The sequence below is a fragment of the Palaemon carinicauda genome, chromosome 35 (genome assembly GCF_036898095.1).
Source record: "Palaemon carinicauda isolate YSFRI2023 chromosome 35, ASM3689809v2, whole genome shotgun sequence".
Taxonomy (NCBI): domain Eukaryota; kingdom Metazoa; phylum Arthropoda; class Malacostraca; order Decapoda; family Palaemonidae; genus Palaemon; species Palaemon carinicauda.
Genome location: NC_090759.1, coordinates 12,475,779 through 12,495,008, shown reverse-complemented (window position 1 = coordinate 12,495,008; position 19,230 = coordinate 12,475,779). Strand labels below are relative to the sequence as shown.

The window sequence follows — 19,230 nt, the reverse complement described above, 5'->3', positions numbered from 1 at the left end:
CAGATTCCGATAGAATCTGATGTTTCAGATGCCTTGAAGGACATCCAGCTGGAAGACAACATGTCGGTGGTTTCCAAGGATACGGAACGCAGTCTTCTAGCTGAAGAGCAGGATCAGGAGTCTGTCTTACCTCCTGAAGGCGACGAAGAGAAAGACAAAATTATTTCGGTTTAATTGGCTACAGTGGCTGAGCCTGTCCCGTCGACTTCTTCTGCCCCCCAGTTAGACACGATTAGCCATACGCTAACTTCTCTCTTGTCCATGTTCCAGGACATGAAGAAGCAGTCATCCGAGAAGGAAGCTTCGCTTTGAACAGAGATGCACCAACTCGTGTCTTCCCGTTTAGCCCCCAAGAAGCTAAACGTTAAGGAACTTCCCCCCTTTTCTGACGTCAATCCTTGGAGGTATGCTGAACACATGCCTATGTCAGGAGGGAAGATCTTCCTCTCCGACAAACTGGGCACTGTCCCAGTTGAGGATGTTGAGTTTTAACCCAGCAAAGGGGCCTACCTGGATTGTTACGTCTGCTTAAGGACGGAACCCCCCTCAAAAGAGGAAATGGAGCCAAAACAGGTCATCATACTGGACCTCCCCAAGGCCCAAGCTTTGTTCACTAAGACCTTGAAGGAAAGGGCCTTCACTAGTTCCAAGGTACCAGCTCTCAGTAAGAAGCACCCATCCTTCATCGCTGCTTCTTCCCGTGCCTTCCCATTTATGGAGAAAGGGTTCAAGGCACCCTTAAAGGCAGTTGAGGCAGGGAAACCTTGCCCTACACTCGAAGAGTGTAGACCCTTTTCCCTCGCCCTACCATCTTGATGATGCGGACTGGAAGGACGTTTACAACACCTTCTCAGTCGGGAAGCTGGAGGCCGACATTGCCGGACGTCAGTTCGGAGAAGACCTCCCGAAGTTGTCGGACTTCCACCTGCGCAGGGAGCAGGAAACGAAGGAGAGACTTGCCGCCTCTATGTCCTTGAAGACTGGATTAGAGACGATGGCAAGCGTCCCCGACACCCCAGATATGTATATGGTCTTTGCCAAAGCACATTTGGCAACAGTCACCAAGGACCTATACAACTTCATTAAAGCCAGACGGGCTTGCAGAGAGTTTGTGTTCACCTCGGCTGCGGTGAGACACGAACCAAGAAAGCTGATAGCTTCCAACATCTGGGGAAAAGACCTCTTCCCAAGCGAAGTGGTCAAAGAGGTCGTTGACAAAGCCGCTACGGAGAATAGGAATCTCCTCCACAAATGGGGCCTGTCATCTAAGAGGAAGTCTTTCACTGAGGAGGGTCCCCAACCCAAACAGAAGACCAAACGACCTAGAGTGCCCTCTCGCCCTCCATGACAACAACAACAGCTTCCCGTGGCTACAGTGCCCCAGACGGTAGCACAATCACCTACCACGTTCCAGCTGGTGCCCCAACAGGTGGCGACTCAGTCGCCTGTCTTTACCCCAGCCTTTGAAAGGCAATCAACAATTTTTCGGCCGAAGTCTCGAGGTGCCTTTCGAGGTTCCTCTAGACGTCCCTCCAGAGGCAGGGGCAACAAAGGTGGACGTGGCCAAGGAGGCAAGTCCTCCAACCAGCACTCCAAGTGAGATGCTTCCGGTTGGAGGGAGACTTCTCCTCTTCCGGGATCGCTGGACCTTCGATCCCTGGGCTCACAGCCTAGTCAAGAACAGACTGGGGTGGAGTGGGAATGCAACTCCACCAATTTTCCCTCAGTTCTTCCAACACTCAACCCCCATTTTGGAAGATTATGTTCAAGAACTCTTAGACAAGAGAGTTGTAAGGAGGGCAAAGTTCATCAAATTCCAAGGAAGGCTGTTTTGTGTTCCGAAGAAGGACTCGGAAAAGCTCAAAGCTCATAGTGAACCACAAGTTCAGAATGTTGACTCTTCAACACATAAGGACCCTACTGCCCAAACAGGCATACACAGTCTCCATAGATATGGCGGACGCATACTGGCATGTTCCGATCAATCGTCAAGTTTCCTCCTACCTAGGACTCAAACTGCAAAAAAGACAGTACGTCTTCAGAGCCATGCCCTTCGGACTAAACATAGCCCCAAGGGTATTCACAAAGCTTGCAAACGCAGTCATTTGTCAATTACGCCTAAAGGGAGTTCAGGTGATTGCCTACCTGGACAACAGGCTGGTATGGGCAGCATCCGAAGAAGAATGCACGCAAGCCTCCAAGGAAGTGATCCAGTTCCTGGAACATCTAGGATTCAAGATCAACTTGGAAAAGTCTCGACTATCTCCAGCTCAGAAGTTCCAATGGTTGGGTGTCCACTGGAACTTACAGTCACACTGCCTATCCATTCCATCAAAGAAGAGGAGAGAGATAGCGGGATCTGTCAAGGGACTCCTTCAATCCGACAGGATATCAAGAAGGCAACAGGAGAGAGTGTTGGGGTCTCTCCAGTTCGCCTCAGTGACAGACCCAGTGTTGAGAGCACAATTAAAAGATGCATCAGGAGTCTGGAGAAAATACGCATCAAACGCTCGTAGAGATCTGAAAAGACCGATGCCAACTCGTCTGCGATCATTCCTCAAGCCATGGTCAGAGGCCAAGTACCTAAAGAAGAAGGTATCCCTATAACTGCCTCCACCTTCAGTCACCGTTCACACGGATGCTTCAAAGGAAAGGTGGGGAGGCCAATCTCACCATCAGAAAGTCCAAGGAACCTGGTCCTCCCTCCTCAAGACCTTCCACATCAACATTCTGGAAGCCATGACAGTTTTTCTCTCACTGAAAAAACTGAAACTTCGCTGCTCAATCCACATCCAACTGGTACTAGACAGCGAGGTTGTAATGAGATGCCTGAATCGACAAGGCTCGAGATCGCCTCAAATCAACCAAGTGATATTGGCCATTTTCAGCTTGGCGGAAAAAAAGAGATGGCACTTATCAGCAGTTCACCTTCAAGGGTTCCACAATGTGACGGCGGACGCTCTATCCTGGCTCAACCCGATAGAGTCAGAATGGTCCCTAGACGCAAGATCGTTCTATTTCATCTTACGCAAAGTCCCAGGACTGCAGATAGACCTCTTCGCAACGAGCGACAACAAGAAGCTACTCTGGTACATAGCCCCATACGAGGATCCTCTAGTGGAAGCAACGGATGCGATGTCCATAGACTGGAACAGATGGTCCAGGATTTACCTGTTCCCTCCAACCAACCTCCTGCTGAAGGTCCTAAACAAACTGAGATCCTTTCAAGGAACGGCAGCAATAGTGGCTCACAAGTGGCCTAACAGCATCTGGTTCCCCCTGATAACAAAACTACGGCTGAAACTGATTTCGTTGCCGGATCCAGTTCTGACTCAGCAAGTTCAGAAGTCGACTGTCTCAGCTTCATCACAGAAAACCCGGAACCTTCATCTCATGATTTTCTCATCTTAGCAGTCAAGAAAAGGTTCGGGATTTCAAAGGACAGTATTAACTTTTTAGAAGAATACAAGTCGAAATCAACGAGAAGACAATACGAGTCTTCCTGGAAGAAATGGGTTGCCTTTGTCAAGGCAAAGAAACCAAAGGAGATATCAACAGAATTTTGTTTATCCTTCGTTATCCATCTCCATGAACAAGGTTTAGAAGCCAAAACGATTTCTACGTGTAAATCTGCCCTGACTAGACCCTTGCTATATGCCTTCCAGGTGGACTTCTCCAATGAAATCTTCAACAAGATTCCAAAAGCCAGCGTTAGACTTCGGCCTGCAGCCCCTCCGAGGCCCATTTCCTGGTCCTTGGATAAGGTTCTTCACTTAGCGTCGACCTTGAACAACGAAGATTGCTCTCTAAAAGATTTTACTCAAAAGGTGATATTCTTATTTGCACTAGCCTCAGGAGCCAAAGTTAGCGAAATAGTGGCCCTTTCGAGGGATGATGGCCACATTCAGTTCACAGACTGCGGAGAAGTGAAGCTATTTTCTGACCCAGTGTTTCTCGCCAAGAACAAGCTGCCCACCAAGAGGTGGGGTCCCGGGAGAATCTGCCCTCTGAAGGAAGAAGCATCTCTGTGTCAAGTAGAATGCCTAAGGTCTATCTTCGTAGAACTTCAGACTTTAAGGGAGGGCAGCTTTTCAGGGGAGAAACCTCAGGTTCAACATTGATCTTGAAACAACTAAGGGTGAAGATCACCTATTTCATTCGCAGAGCGGATCCAGACAGTACACCCGCAGGTCATGATCCAAGAAAAGTCGCTTCGTCTCTGAACTTCTTCCAGAACATGAGATTTGAAAGCCTTCGCGCCTACACTGGATGAAAATCATCCAGGGTTTTCTTCAAACACTATGCGAAACAAGTGCAAGAGATAAAGCACTACATGGTGGCAGCAGGTAGTGTACTAAAACCTACTGCTTGAATTCTGCAAAGAACAGTGCACTAATTGGGACTTTTAGTGAAGGGTGTGCATGACTTACTACTACGGTGTATCATGTTTAGTGACGTGTCTAGTAAATGACACTATAGACTGTTCTAAATACACAGGTGACTAAAGCATAAAAGACTGGCACATGTGCCATGCGTATTCTACATAAGTGTTCCTTTTGTAACAACAGAGACAATAGTGAAATATTACTATATTTCCCTTAGAGTGGCTTTGTGTTTCCTTTTCAGATGAAACTTTATTTTTTCTGTTATTACTAATTATTATGCTTTCACACAATATTTTCAAAGAAAATTTTCTTCAATTGTATATATTACAACCCATAATTTCTAAATACTGCTTGTTAATAAACACAGTTAGGAATTTTTGCGTCTCATTTCGCCCTAAAAATTCTAAAATACAAATAAAAGGTGTCAGAGCTACTTTTTTATCCTCTTATTTCTGGAAAATATTTCAGAATAAATTCCATTTCTGTTCTAAGCAAACAATCATCAAATCTATGTGTTATGCTATTAAGTTCAGTCCCTGGTAATGACTGACTTTATCAACCTGATTACCTTACTGACTTTGCAATTTCCTATATGAATGTAAACCTGTCTAACTTGTCTACAACGAACAAGCAGACTAAGGGAGGTGTCAGTAACCTATACATATCTGTTCCTTTCAGAATACAAGCTATGTTTTACGTATATGATGACACTAATATACAACTTGTTTGCTAGATTGTTCCTTGAACTCACAATCCTCGGGTTTTTTCCTAGAGTCTTCCATGACTCTTTCCTGTAGGGGGCAGGAAGCACTGACATAGTCCAAGATCAGTTGAAAGGTGTATGATGGTAACACCAGGTGTCTCTAGGTCTAGGTGTCTCTAGGTCTAGATGACCAAGGAAAATTTATCTCGCAGTTATTGACACTGTTGAAAATCCACAGATACTTTAATGCTCAGGTAAACTTCCATCAGGACGACATGACCTGAGCCCAAAAAACGGATTTTGAGCGAAGCGAAAAATCTATTTTTGGGTGAGGTAGCCATGTCGTCCTGATGGACCCACCCTCCTTTGACAAAGGATGAATGAATCCCTCCCTTATGTACTGTATCTGTAGCACCTCATTAACGCTACAAAGAATGATAAGATGGCGCCACACGGCGTCATGCTGGCGCTCAATAACAGTACGAGTAAGAGCGTTGCCTTAATAACGGCCCTCCTACAATTCTTGCCACTTTCCCCTCTCGAAGCATAAACGCTATTAAGGGTGTAAATAGCTATGTGGCGTGTCAAGAATATGTCCTCTAATCTTATGCGATATCCCTAAAGACAATACAAGGGATATTCGTGCCAAGAGTTAGAATTCTGGATACCTTTAGTAAATTTCTCTGGGATATATCACTGTAGTTAAATATAACCTAGGAAGTTACTAAGAAGGAACTTCCATCAGGACGACATGGCTAACTCACCCAAAAATAGATTTTTCACTTCACTCAAAATCCGTTTTATACGACTTACATCATAAGCCTATGAGGGAAGTCCGTATAGAAAATGTTTATTTTTTTTTCGTAAAATTTTAGATTTGATTAATAACAATATTTTTGGTTTGAGGATACTGTATTGTTGCATAAATTGCATAAAAATCACAATTAAACAAATTCATAATTTCACCGCCGAGTTACAATCTCCCTTCCATTCCCTCTTTGGTGTTTGACAGTAGAATGTTCCTTTTACCCAGGACCCACTCTGTGAGCCTTGATTTTACCGAACCGTTATTTTCACCAACAGTTTGTTTTATTAATTCAAGGTTTTTAGTAGATTCTGGTATTCAGAATAAGTTTATAATATCATGTTTTTCTTATTCTTAGTGTAATTTATCTCAATTTGTGTTGAAATATGTGAAAAGTAAAAAAATTATGCAGCGTGTTAAAAGGGCATCCTTGCGAGTCGGTCCAAATCTGCCTCGCTAAAATAAATTGACTATAGTAGGGGTAAGGATATAGTACATCAAGTAGAGTATTCAGCACTTTTAATATTGCACTTCAAAATATTTGTAAAAAATAAAAATAAAAGGCATTTAGATACTTAGACTTATGAATTCATATCACATTGGCAAAGCAAGCCTTTATTTTTGAAGATAATACTTCCACACTAATTTCTTCTTACGTCATTAGTTCTAAGTTTAGTTGAAAGCTCAATACTGTATTTCTTTCGTTTTTTGTTGTAGAATTCTATCTCTACAAATAGGATACAATACAGTACATTTCCATGTCCTTTACAGTGTGGAGTATTGTAATATGTATGAATATGACAAATTCGGAGATAATTTGTATTTTTCCTAACGATACAAACCTTTAGCTATCTATTAGGGGTATTACTTTCGGCGAAGCTGAAAGGAAGAGCCATTGAAATTTACAGATGGTTAACTATCCATCCCGCTAGCTAGCAGGGGGTGGGGGGGGGGGGGGTAGCTAGCAACCCCCTTCACTCACACATATGTGACCGAGTTCACTTTGCTTGGAGGTAGGTCTTCAAGGGGGACAGGGTAGGCTGGTAAATTTGTATAAATAGATAAAGGTTCCTATGGTTAGGGAAAATACAAATTATCTCCGAATTTGTCATTTGTTCCGTAACTGGAATACAAACCTACGCTATTTATTAGGGGTGACTCACCCATTAGGAGGGTAGATGTCCCTGCCAATCTGGCTTTTTGGCTTTAACCATGGTCTCCTTTTTTTTGAGTAAGTTAGTACCAAAAATAAGGCGACCCTAATCAAGTAATCCTTGCTACGCAAGGTCTGCGGCCTACGCAAGCAGTGAGTTGAGATGTAAGCAATGTGACTGTTAAGGTAAAAGTTAATCCAGGTCTTTTGTAGGAAATAACCGAATAAACCAAGAATTTCCCAATACCACTTCGCCAGGATATAGGGATCTTCCTGATCGGGTAGTTGAATCGGTAGAACTTCAAAAGTTCAAAGTTGGAGCAAATGTTTTTATGTTGCCCAGGCTGACATGAGTCTTTTTATAGTTTATATATGACATCTGTTTTTGACGTTGTTAATAGTTTATATAGGACATATCTGTTTTGACGTTGTTACTGTTTATAGAATGATTTATTGTTAATTTATTCTCATCATTTATTTATTTCCTTATTTCCTTTCCTCACTGGGCTATTTTTCCCTATTGGAGCCCTTGGGCTTATAGCATCTTGCTTTTCCAACTAGGGTTGTAGCTTGGTTAGTAATAATAATACACAAGGGAGTATGGTTTACCTGCAATGGTTGAGGTCAGCTTGTGCAGAGAACTCAGGCTGCTGCTTTCCCCTAGAGAGGGGAGGATGAAGAAAAGAAAAAGAGACATTCATTCCTTTCAAAAACACATCAAATTTGTGTCTTCTTCAATTGAGAAGTCTTTAAAGATTTTTTGTGATCAATGTATTCAGAAAAAGTGTTTTAATTCTTTCATTCTACCTTGATTCTCATATCAATTTGTTGGACAGAAACTTACAGTCTATTGAATTTCTTATTTCTGGTCAAGATATTAATCTTTGGCACCGTCGTTCAATTATGGTAGTTCCTCATGCATGTTGCATAAGATTTTTTATAATTCTGACCATTCTTTACATTCATATCTTCCTGGACAGTTCCATCCTGTTTGTAATACTAGGCATGCAGTTAATTCTAAGTCAGGCCTTATCCATCATGAGGCTCAATACTACACAGTATCGTAAAAGTTTTATTCCAGCTGTTACCAAGTAGTGGAATGATCTTCCTAATCGGGTAGTTGAATCAGTAGAACTTCAAAAGTTCAAACTTACAGCAAATGTTTATATGTTGAACAGGCTGACATAAGTCGTTTTATAGTTTATATATGAAATACAGTATGTTTCAATGTTGTTAATCAATGTTTTTAAATTTTTTTTATTGTTCATTACTTTTTTATATTGTTTATTTCCTTATTTCCTTTCCTCACTGAGCAATTTTTCCCTGTTGGAGCCCTTGGGCTTATAGCATCTTGCTTTTCCAACTAGGGTTGTAGCTTAGCTAATAATAATAATAATAATTATAATAATAATAATAATAATAATAATAATAATAGTAATAACAATAATAATAATAATAATAATAATAATAATAATTCAGACAAACTGGATAACAGTGGTCTCAATCCTCTGCTACTTGTCCAATAAGGATTTTGAGGCACAATATTAAACCAGCTGTTGTGCAGCCACCGTAGGGCCAATAGAGAATATATCGAGTCTCCTGTGGTTCATGTCTTGCAGGTAATGGACTGTGAAAGTTGTCTGGCAGTTCCACACCCCAGCTTGTGGAGTCTGCATCACAGAGTAATTGCTTTTGAAGGCCCGAGATGTAGCTATGCCCCTCACATTGTGGGCTCAGGGACGTGATGGAGGAGGATCTGGATTCAGGGCATGATCTATGACCCTGTAAATCCATGCAGAAATGGTGTTTTTGGTGATTCTTCTCTTGTTCCTCCCGGTGCTAACGAAAAGTGAGGGCACTCGGGGGTGGGCTGCTGCTGTTCTCTTGAGGTAGAGCCTCAAACTTCTTACTGGGCAAAGTAACAGATGAACTGGGTCATCCGTTATCCGGAAGGCGTCAAATTTAGGCACCGACACCCCTGAAGCTGAACGTTACCTCTCCCCATCCCCTTGAATGGGCGATGTTGTATGAGAAACCAAGCAGTTCACCAACTCGTTTGGTCGAACCTAAGGTGAGCAGGAATACCGTCTTCCTGACGATCTGTAGCCTGGCGTAATGGTTTGTAGGGAAGCCTCTTTAGAGACCGGAGAACTCGAACCATGTTCCAAGGGGGAGGTCTCACTTCCGACTGAGGACAGCTAAGTTCGCAACTTCATATGAGTAAGGAAAGTTCTGGCGATAAGATGTCCATTCCCTTCAGTTTGAAGGCGAGGCTCAAGGCTGACCTATAGCCTTTTATCGCCGAAACTGAAAGGCGCACTTCCTCAAGCAAATACAGTACATGACGAAGAACTCCGCTATTGCTGGAATAATGACACCGAGTGGAGAGATATCCCTTCTATGACACCAACCGCAGAAGAAGTTCAACTTTGCCTGGTAGATTGCTGCTGATGACTTGCGCAGGTATCCAAACATCCTCTTTGCAACTTTTTGCGAAAAACCTCTGAATGAGGAGATGCTGGATAGTTTCCAGGCGTGAAGTCGTAGCGAAGCTATGGCTTTGTGGTAAATGTTGACATGTGGTTGCCTGAGTAGATTGTGCCATGGGGGGAGTTCTCTTGGAGGCTCCCTCAGGAGCTGCAGAAGGTCAGGAAACCATTCAGCATGATGCCATAGTGGAGCTATGAGGGTCATTGACAGGTTGACCGATGTTCTGGCCTTGTTGAGTGCCCTTCTCATCAGACAGAACGGGGGAAAGGCGCTGATGTTGCCCACTGTTGTTGGAATGCATCTTGCCACAAAGCCTTGGGGTCCAGGACTGGGGAGGAGTACAGTGAGAGCCTGAAGTTCAAGGCGGTTGCAAATAGACCCACAGTCAAAGAACCCAACAAGTCAAGACTTTGTTGGCTATTAGATGATCCAAAGACCATTTGGTACTCACTATCTGAGATGCTCTGCTCAGATTGTCGGCGAGCACATTCCTCTTGCCTGGAATGAAGCGGGCTGATAGTGGTACTGAGTGGGCCTCGGCCCATCTCAATATCTCTCCTGCTAGATGGGATAGGGGCTGCGTAAAAGTACCTCCTTGTTTGTTGATTGAGCCACAACTGTGGTGTTATCGCTCATCACAACCACTGAGTGGCCCGCTAGGAACTGTTGGAATTGTTGAAGGGCCAGAAAGATGGCCTTCATCTCTAAGAGATTTATGTGGAGGTACTTTTCTGACTCTAACCAAAGGCCTGAGGTCTTATGGTGCAGCATGTGGGCCCCTACCGTTCTTTTGATGCGTTTGATAACAGCATCAAGTCCAGGGGGAGGACGAGAAAATCTATGCCCCTCATCAGGTTCTCGTCTGCCATCCACCAATCAAGGTCTGTCCGTTCTTCTGATCCCATGGAGATCCGAATGTCCAGGGAATCGAAAACTTGATTCAAATTGGACTTCAGTCGACACTGGAGGGATCGAATCCTGAGGCAGCCATTGGGAGCTAGACGGGCCAAGGATGATAGGTGTCCGAAGAGACAGTCACTTCTTGACTGGGAGTTCTTCTCGTCTGAAAAAAGGTCTTGCGACCTTTCTCAGCCTCATTATCCTGTTGTCTGATGGGAATGCTTTATGGAGATTGTGCCTAAAATTATTTCCCAGGTATACCAGTCTTTGACTGGGAAGCAGGGTGGATTTCCCGAGTTCTATCATGATCCCCAGATCTTGGCAAAGCCTCAGAAGTTTGTCTCAGTGCGGAAGAAGGGTTGCCAGCCACCGAGTCTGCTAGGATCAGCCCGTCGTCCAGATAATGGAGGAGACGGATGCTGATCCTGTGAGCCCAGGATGACGCTAGGGTGAACACCCTCGTGAACACTTGGGGTGCTGTGGAAAGACCGAATTACAGTACCCTGGATTAAGTATTTCCTGTTGTCTAGGCTGAATCTTAGATAGTTCATTGAAGACAGATAGATAAGGATCTGGAAGTATGTATCCTTTAGGTCAAGTGTGCCCATGAAGTCCTGTGGTCTTACCGATTGCCTGACTGTGTCTGCCGTCTCCATGCTGCACGAAGTCTGTTTGACAAACTTGTTCAAAGCCGAGAGGTCGATCACTGGTCTCCAGCCTCCAGGTGACTTTTTCACAAGAAAGAGTCGACTGAAGAAGCCTTGGGAGTCGTCAAGGACCTCCTGAAGAGCGCCCTTTTCCAACATGGTCTGGACTTCTGCCCAAAGAGCTAGCCCCTTTGCTGATCCCACCGCAGAGGAGTCTATCGTCACTTGATCCTTGATCAGGGGAGGGAGAGATGACATGAACGGGACAATACCCTGAACGAATCACAAAGACTGTCCAGGGATTGGCCCTGAATTACTTCCACCTGTCCCGGCACCTTTGCAGGCATCTCCCTCTAGGATGTTTTCCTCCCTTGGAGGACTTTGAGCCCTTCTTGTCCTTAGATGGAAAGGGCTTCTTAGACCCCTCTTTCTTCACTGCTGATTTGCTCATCGAGGCTTTGTGCTGGTTGGGCTGCAGAGGAGCTGGTAGTCTGTAGGGATGGGATGTTAGGGCCCTAGGAAGTAGAGTCCTGGTGGGACTTCCTCCACCTCTCTGCAGCCTGCTTAACATCCGTAGGCTTAAACGATGAGGCACCCTCAAGAGAGAAGTTCCTGAGCCTTGCAATCTTGGCATTAGGGACTTGGTGATGGGACCTCTCGGATACCGAGTCCTTGCGCTTCAGGATGGTGTTGGCCCAAAAGTTCGATACTTGGTGGGCCAGGAACTCAATCGTCCAGGTACCCAAGAGGAGGAAGGTTTCTATCGCCTTCCTGGTATTTTCCTTGGAGAAGTCCTTGGTCCGCACCAAGATTCCCAAGAATCCTAACCATAGATCCAGCCTTGAAGTAGCCTGCATGGCATACTTCATGACATTTTCTTGGTTGAGGATCTCCGCCGCCAAGAATGTGACTTGACAGCCAGAGAGTCTCTCTAGGGAGACCCCCTTTGTCACTTTTTCCAGAATCTGGTAAAGTGGAAGAGCTGGTCGAGGCTCGTCCAAAGACCTCATAATACCTCCTTTGTTGAACGCGAGGAGGTAGGAGGAGCTTGGTGGATGAGCCCGAATGAAGGGAAGAGGAGAACTTGGAGAAATGGGCGGCGATCTTACAATGAGCACCATTCAGCCCCTTAGACAAGAGCAAAGCTGCTCTGGACTTAGTGGGCTTCGAAATGCCAAAGACATGATCTAAGATTGTGTCTTTGCCCTCCTGAGGAGCTATCTCTGGGTTGGATAACCCGTTGAGGGTCCTCATCAAAGTCAGAACATTCCAGAAGGCGTGTTCTGACTCCTCCTGTTCCATCATCCGCCGCCAGGAACTCGTCTCGGGGTGGATCGCGGTCGTCTCTTGGGTGGCTGACTGTCCTGACCCCCTCTGCGAGTCTGGTTGTCCTCAAAGAGGACTTAGGCATCGTTTTGAAGTCCTTTGAATCCTTCCAAGGAAGAAGATATACTTCCAGCATGGAAGGCCTGGATGGTCTGGACTTTCTGGAAGCCTCCGAAGACATGAAAATACTGTCACGAGGCAAGTCTTCCTCCGAAGGTAGTGGGGGGAGATTGGAATTGGTTTCACGTGTGATACCCTTGGCCATGATAGCGAAGAGCCAGGAGAGTGGGGGAAAAGAGAACTGGATAGGTTCAACCTTGTCCTCGACAGCCTAACTGGAGTCAGCTTTACCCTAGACGAAGAATTGATCTCAGGAGCACCTCTTTTCCTCATCAAGGAGGAGACAGCCAAAGGTCCCTTGCCGTGTGTCTACTGAAACGGACGAATCCTGGAGGTTCTCAGAGGCTTCTGAGGTGCAGGCTGAAAAGGCAGGTCCAAAGCTTGCACAACTGCCCTGACGATGGCTCCGAACCATAGCTGTCTGCTGACGCTAGCACTGTCTGAGAGGTCACCTGCGGGGAAGGAAACTGAAGGTTTCTTCTAAGAAGTATTATCTGGAACCGTTGATCTACGTGGGTCTGCCTTAGGTGCCAGTAGTTTCGGGATCTTAAATTCTCCAGGTATGCCCTTTCCTTCCTTCCCAGCAGTCGTGCTGTTATGCATTTGCGGGGAGGGGAATGGGGCGACAGTGACCTGTGGAGTGGGACTCTGCCCTTCTTCGTAGAGAGAACCGATGATGTGGAGGGCGATGACCTACCTTTCCGCTCCTACTCCTTACCTCTATGATCACCTACCTGTGCCTTTACGGGTTGCTGCAACTTCATGGAAGTCGATGAAGGATGGTGGCTGCTGTCTTTTGTCTGCATTTCAATGCGTTGAGCAACCTTGGGTTGCTGAAGCACTGGTGAATGACTGCCCATTCGTGAGTGTCTACGCGTTGGCGAGCGTAGCCTTGATTGAGAAAGCTGACGTGGTGGAGAGCGCCGGAGAGTAGGCGAGCGCCGACGCGTTGAAGAATGCTGACACGTTGGATGGCGTTGATACAGCACCGCTTGATGACCTGTGGGTGAGCGCTGATGCGGTGAATGCTGACGCTTAGGAGAGTGCCAACGCTTAGATGAACGGTGATGAGCGCTTACTGCAGAAACCTCCGAAGGCAATTTATGAGAGGTTGAGCGGTGGACAGCAGGAACGCAGCTGGGCGAACGACATTCTGACACAACGCATTGCTTCGAGGAACGTAGTGAACAATAGATGGCTGACATGTTGGCAGGCGGTGGTCGGCAGACGAACGATGAACAGGGTCATTGAGACGAGTAGGCGATTGACGTGTAAGTGATTGATGCGCAGGCGATTGACGAGTAGGTGAACGACGAGTGGTAAGATGTAAGGAACCAGGAGAATGAACAGGAGATGGACGAGCAGGAGGTTGGTGAGTCAGCGGTCAGCGAGACGATTGCTGAAAAGCAGCTGGACGATGGTCAGGCAATGGGATGTGTCCTTCAGAAGGATGAACATCCTCTGAAGGGGATTGCGAGCGATCCTCAGGCGAGGAGTCCTGGATCGAAGTTCGAGCACTAACAGTAGCGCCGACAGGGGAATGTCCGGAGGCAGGCGAAGGTCGGAACCAGGAGACGTCGGACGAAAAGGCTCCTCTTGTGAGGAGGGCTCCATGGCTGACAAGCCAAAGAGGCGTCTCTTCACCAATGGTGAAGGAAAACCTAAGGCAAAGACGAAAGTAAGCACAACCGGGTCTACGACCACAATAACGCTCCATGCGGGCCGGTGGATTAGCAAGCTGACCATCAGCAGCAGTCCTCCAAAGAGGAGTCTATATGAGTGAACTCTCTCGGTAAGGAGAAGCACTCGCAGAAGAGACATTCCTAGGGCTTTGCTCCCACCCCCCACGAAGGATGCTCAGCAAGGGGGGAAGAGCAGTCTTCAGCAACGGCGGAAGAGGTAGAAGAGGCAGGAATGTTGGCAAACAAGAGATAAAGGATCCACCTCCGACGTCGACGAACGCTAAAAGCTAGTACCCCGGTGCAGCAGCTGCAGCAGGGCTTCCTTGGAGGGCCGACCTGGTTATCCCAAGAACAGCCAAACCTGAAACAATGGAGAAAGAGACATGGACCGCCCTGGTGGGAGAGACGGGGCCACTTTGCTAGGGGAAGCGACACCGTCTCTCGAAGACTGAGGTTATCCAGGAGATAAGCAGCATACGCTACTGCTTAATTGTCCCAGGAGGAGGCCGAACGAACAGGAGCTTTGAAGGAAGGTCGAGAAGCGGAAGAAAAAGCCTTGGGTTCCTTCTTCTTAGAAGAGTCCTGCCTAGACTTCTTTTTACGCAGTCGCCTAAACCTTTCCCACTGGGAGGCAAACCCCTCTCAATACTCATTACACTTGTTCAACTCATCCCACCATTGACCCCTGCAGACCGGGCACAGGCTGTGTGGATCCGTGTCCTCAGCGGACATAAAAGTACCACAGGTGCGGCTCTCAGGACTAGGGCAGATACGCATGGTTGCAGGAAGACGTCAACACACACAAAGACTGAAAAGAAAATGCATAAACAGAATTAATGGTAGTCCAATAAATGCGAAGAGGAAGAGCGGCAACGACAGTTCTCCATACGAGTCAAAAGCAAAGTGAGCTCAGTCACAGGTGTGTGAGTGAAGGGGGTAGCTAGCTAACTCCCCCATCCACCACTAACTAGCGGGATGGGTAGTTAATCCTCGCTAAATTTTAATGGCTCATCCTTTCAGCTTCGCCGAAAGTAGTACCCCTAATAAATAGCATAGGTTTGTATTCCAGTTACGGAACAATTACACCTTCATAAAAGTTACTGTACATACACACCTTTATTTTTTTTCACAGAATTTATGACTACAATAAAAGAATTTCCTTCTTAAAATGTGCAAAAACTTACTCCTCTTATTGAAGTCTTCATATTCAAATGAGTTGTTCTTATAACACATAGAGTAGTTCCCAAGTTTCTTTTTCTTTTTCTAAAGTAGTTTCTAAAGGTTTTACTATCCAACTAACCTTTTGCTTTGCCCATCTCTCAATTACATCCTTTGCAAAGTTGAAATGTTCAGGAACTTTCATCTGAAGCTCAATTCCTTCCTTGATTTTCTCATACCTGTCATGGTCACTCTCTCGACAACACTGCCATCTTTGACCTATAAAATACAGTTCAGATATGTAGTTGATAAAAAATTGTATTTCATCTAATTCATAACAAATAAAATTTCAAACACCTCTCAGTTACAGTGCAAATGAACTATTGTACTTTAAAAAGAAATTATCTTTAACATATCTTTGGTTTACTTTCCAAGTTTACTTCATAAGGTCAAACTTACCAACATATAAAGTTCTCCGACGTAATGCTGAATGCTGCAAGTTGGGTACGAAACATCTGAATGAGTAAGTGTGCCAAAACAGCATACCGAAATGGTTCAATAACTTTTGCGTTTATATCCTGCAAATAAATATTATTAAATTTCATTCATGCTCTTACACATTAAGGCATTTATGAAGTGGTCAGAACGACTAGAGATGTGGGAGAGAGCAGTATAGTACTGGCACAGTATTATGTATAGGATGTGTACTGTAAAAAGATGGTGTCCTATTTAATCTGTAGCAACACGAGTCATTTAATAAGGGTGGCTCTGGCATAACCTGTTACAACCAGATGAAGTATTATCAAAAGGTCAGGCAACTTGGTATTGTTGCACCACTGACCCTCTATGTGGGCTAGTATGTGCTGGTGCTTGTGGCCGATATCCAACACTAACTCTGGTCAGGACCTCTTGGATGGATGTGGCAGATAATAAAACTTAAATGATATAGGTTTGTATAGCTAGGAAAAATGGCAAATTTAATGTAATTTGTATTCTTCCTACCAATACAAACCTTGAGCTCTTTATTAAGAAAAATACTTTCAGCAAAGCTGGAAGACTAGCCATAAGACTTTAAGCAAGGTGTAACTACCCCACTGCTAGTTAGCTGGGGAGTAGGGGGAAAGTATCAGCTACCCTGCTCACACACACACCAGTGTTGTCTTGTCACCTTTGATTGCAGGCAGGACATGCAGGGGAATAGATGATGATGGGCCATATTTGTATAAAGAGCTCCAGGTTTGTATCGTTAGGAAAAATACAAATTACTTTAAATAAGATTAATTTGAAAGTAATTTGTAGTTTTCCTAATGATATAAACCTTGAGCTATTTATAGGGATATAGCCTAATTCTCAGAATGTAGGAGTCCTTTGAATCAACCATAGACATTATCCAATCCCACCTCGCCAGGGGGTATGGGAAGTAACATGTATATAACTCTATGCCAGGTTACACAAAGGAAATGGTTTTACCTGCAGATAGCGGATTGATTGTTAAAGTTTTCTGGCATCCTGGCATCTAAGGTCATTGACGGCGTGCAGACAGCAGAGGCTAGCTGTTCCGCCCAAAGAGGAAAGTTGAACGAAAGAAAGGGCCAGTCATTCTTTATCATTCATCCCAGACTTGACTCTGCCCTTCAACATCTGCTACTTGTCCATCAAGGAGCCTGAGGTGTTTAAATCATTTATAGTATAGTCTCCACATGTTCCTGTGAGGTCACGTCTTGCAGTAAGTGGGCAGTGAAGGTCGTTTGACACTTCGTCAAGCCCGCCTACAAGGCCTGTGTCACAGAGTAATTCTTAAATGCTAGGGATGTACTCCTATCAAAATGAGTTCTAAGTCTCCTCTATTGAGCAGAAGAATCAGGATTCAATGCTCGGTCTATGACCTTGTGAATCCAAGCCAAGAATGTGTTCTTGGCGATCCTTCTCTTAACCTTCCTCGAGTTGACGAAGAGTGCTGACCGTGTGGATCATTGGTCATGCTACAAAGGGCTCCCAATCTGACAATCTGGGATCCGATGCTACCAGGAATGGAGTAAAGTATTACGTTCCTCATCACCGTGAATGAGAGATGTCATAGGCCGACCCTGGAATTCTCCGACCCTCTTAGCCGAAGCAAACACAAGCGGGAAACCTGTCTTCAAGGTCAGGGGAAGATCTGCTGCTTGGCATCCTGGGTAGTAGGGGGCACCCTTCAGGGACCGAAGAGCACAAACTGTAGACCATGGAGGAGGCATAACTTCCACCTGGGAGCTGGTAGACTCAAAATGCCGTATGAAGAAAAACAATACCGTCACAGAGGAAAGGTTAATTCCTGATGGCCTGAAGGTGAGGTTCAAGGGGGGAGCGGTAGTCTTTCACCGCCGAGACCAAGAGATTTTTCCATCAGAAGGTATCCAAGCAAACTGCAATGCTGGAAGGGACAGTGAGGGGGAGATACCCCGTCCATGACACCAACCACCAAAGGAAGTCCACTAGCCTCTAAGCCAGCACCTGGAGAATTCCAATGGTATCCAGAACATCCTTTCGCAATTTCCGTATAAGGAGATGTCGGAAAGTGTCTAGGCATGAAGACGTACGGGACCTACGGCTCCATGGAAGATGTTCCTATGTGGCTTTCTAAGTAGATCGTGTCGTGGAAGGAGTTTCTCAGGACTTCTGTCAGCAGCTAAATAAGGTATGGAAACCATTCTGCAAATGCAAAGCAGAGCTAAGAGGGTCATTGCTAGGTTGCATATGATCTTGCCTTTTTAAACATCCTTGTCATAAACCAGCATGGGGGAACAGCTAAAACGCATATGTTGATCCACCATTGCTGAATACATCCTGCCGTAGAGCATGGGAATCCAGGACTGGTGAACAGTAACTGGAGCCTGTTGTTCAAAAACTTCGCAAAGAGATCCATTGTCGGGGAACCAATTGAAGTCAGGACTTTGTAGGCTACTGGATAATTCGAAGACCACGCAGAGGCCACTATCTAAGTAGCTCTACGCAGATGACTGTGAGCACATTACTATTGTCCAGAATGAATTGAGCTGATAGGGAGACAGAGTTGTCTTCTGCCCATTTTAGTATCCCTATGCTAGAAAACAAAGGTGCTGCAAAAAAGGTACTACCCTGTTTGTTCTAAATAAGCCACTAACGTATTGTTGTCGCTTGCCAAAACCACCGAGTGAGCCCCCAGAAACTGATGTATCTACTTTAGGGCTAGGAAGGCTACCCTTATCTCTAGGAGATTTGTATAATGGTATCATTTGGACTCTGACCAGAGTCCGGAGGCCATGTGGTACAGCACGGGGTCCCCCATTTTGATGTGTTTGAAAGGAGTATCAAAGCTGAGGAAATGGACGAGGAGGACAAGGCCTCAGCGAAGATTCTTGTCTGTCACCCATCTTCTCAGGTCCGCCTTCTACCCGGATCCCATAGAGACCAGAGAAGAAGGAGATCCCTCATGCTGAGCCATCTGGGATCTGGCTGCCACTGAAGAGGTTGAATTTGAAGGAGTCTGATGTGGGTTCAACGAATCAACCCCTGCTGGTCTCGTAGACGCAAGAGATTTACCACTTTATTCTGCCTTGGACCTCGTTGTTCTGAGGAAAAGTTCTGCAGGCTGATGACGACGATCATGCCTACGAACACTCGTCTCTGATAAGGAAGCAGGGATATCTCTCGAGATTTACTTAAATCCTCATATAGTGGTAAACTCAAGGAGTTGTCTTGGTGATGATGAGGGAAAGCCACCAAGACATTTAGAATCAGCCAGTGCTCCCGAAATCTTCAGAGACTAATGCCGATCATGTATGTCCAGGTTGACACTAGGGTAAAAACTCGTAATAACCTGAGGTGCTGTCGAAACCAAAG

The 19,230-nt window shown here is 45.4% G+C and overlaps 1 protein-coding gene across 1 annotated transcript in view; it reads right to left on the bottom strand.

Annotated features, from left to right (window-relative positions):
- LOC137627623 (acyl-coenzyme A synthetase ACSM3, mitochondrial-like) overlaps window positions 1-19,230 on the bottom strand; it is a 247,538-nt gene that overhangs the window by 140,208 nt on the left and 88,100 nt on the right. The window contains exons 2-3 of the mRNA XM_068358720.1: window positions 15,829-15,947; window positions 15,512-15,648 (exon numbers count right to left, since the gene is read on the bottom strand). Coding sequence (XP_068214821.1) covers window positions 15,512-15,648; window positions 15,829-15,913 — 222 coding nt within the window. The 5' untranslated portion in view covers window positions 15,914-15,947. The remainder of the gene's footprint in view (window positions 1-15,511; window positions 15,649-15,828; window positions 15,948-19,230) is intronic.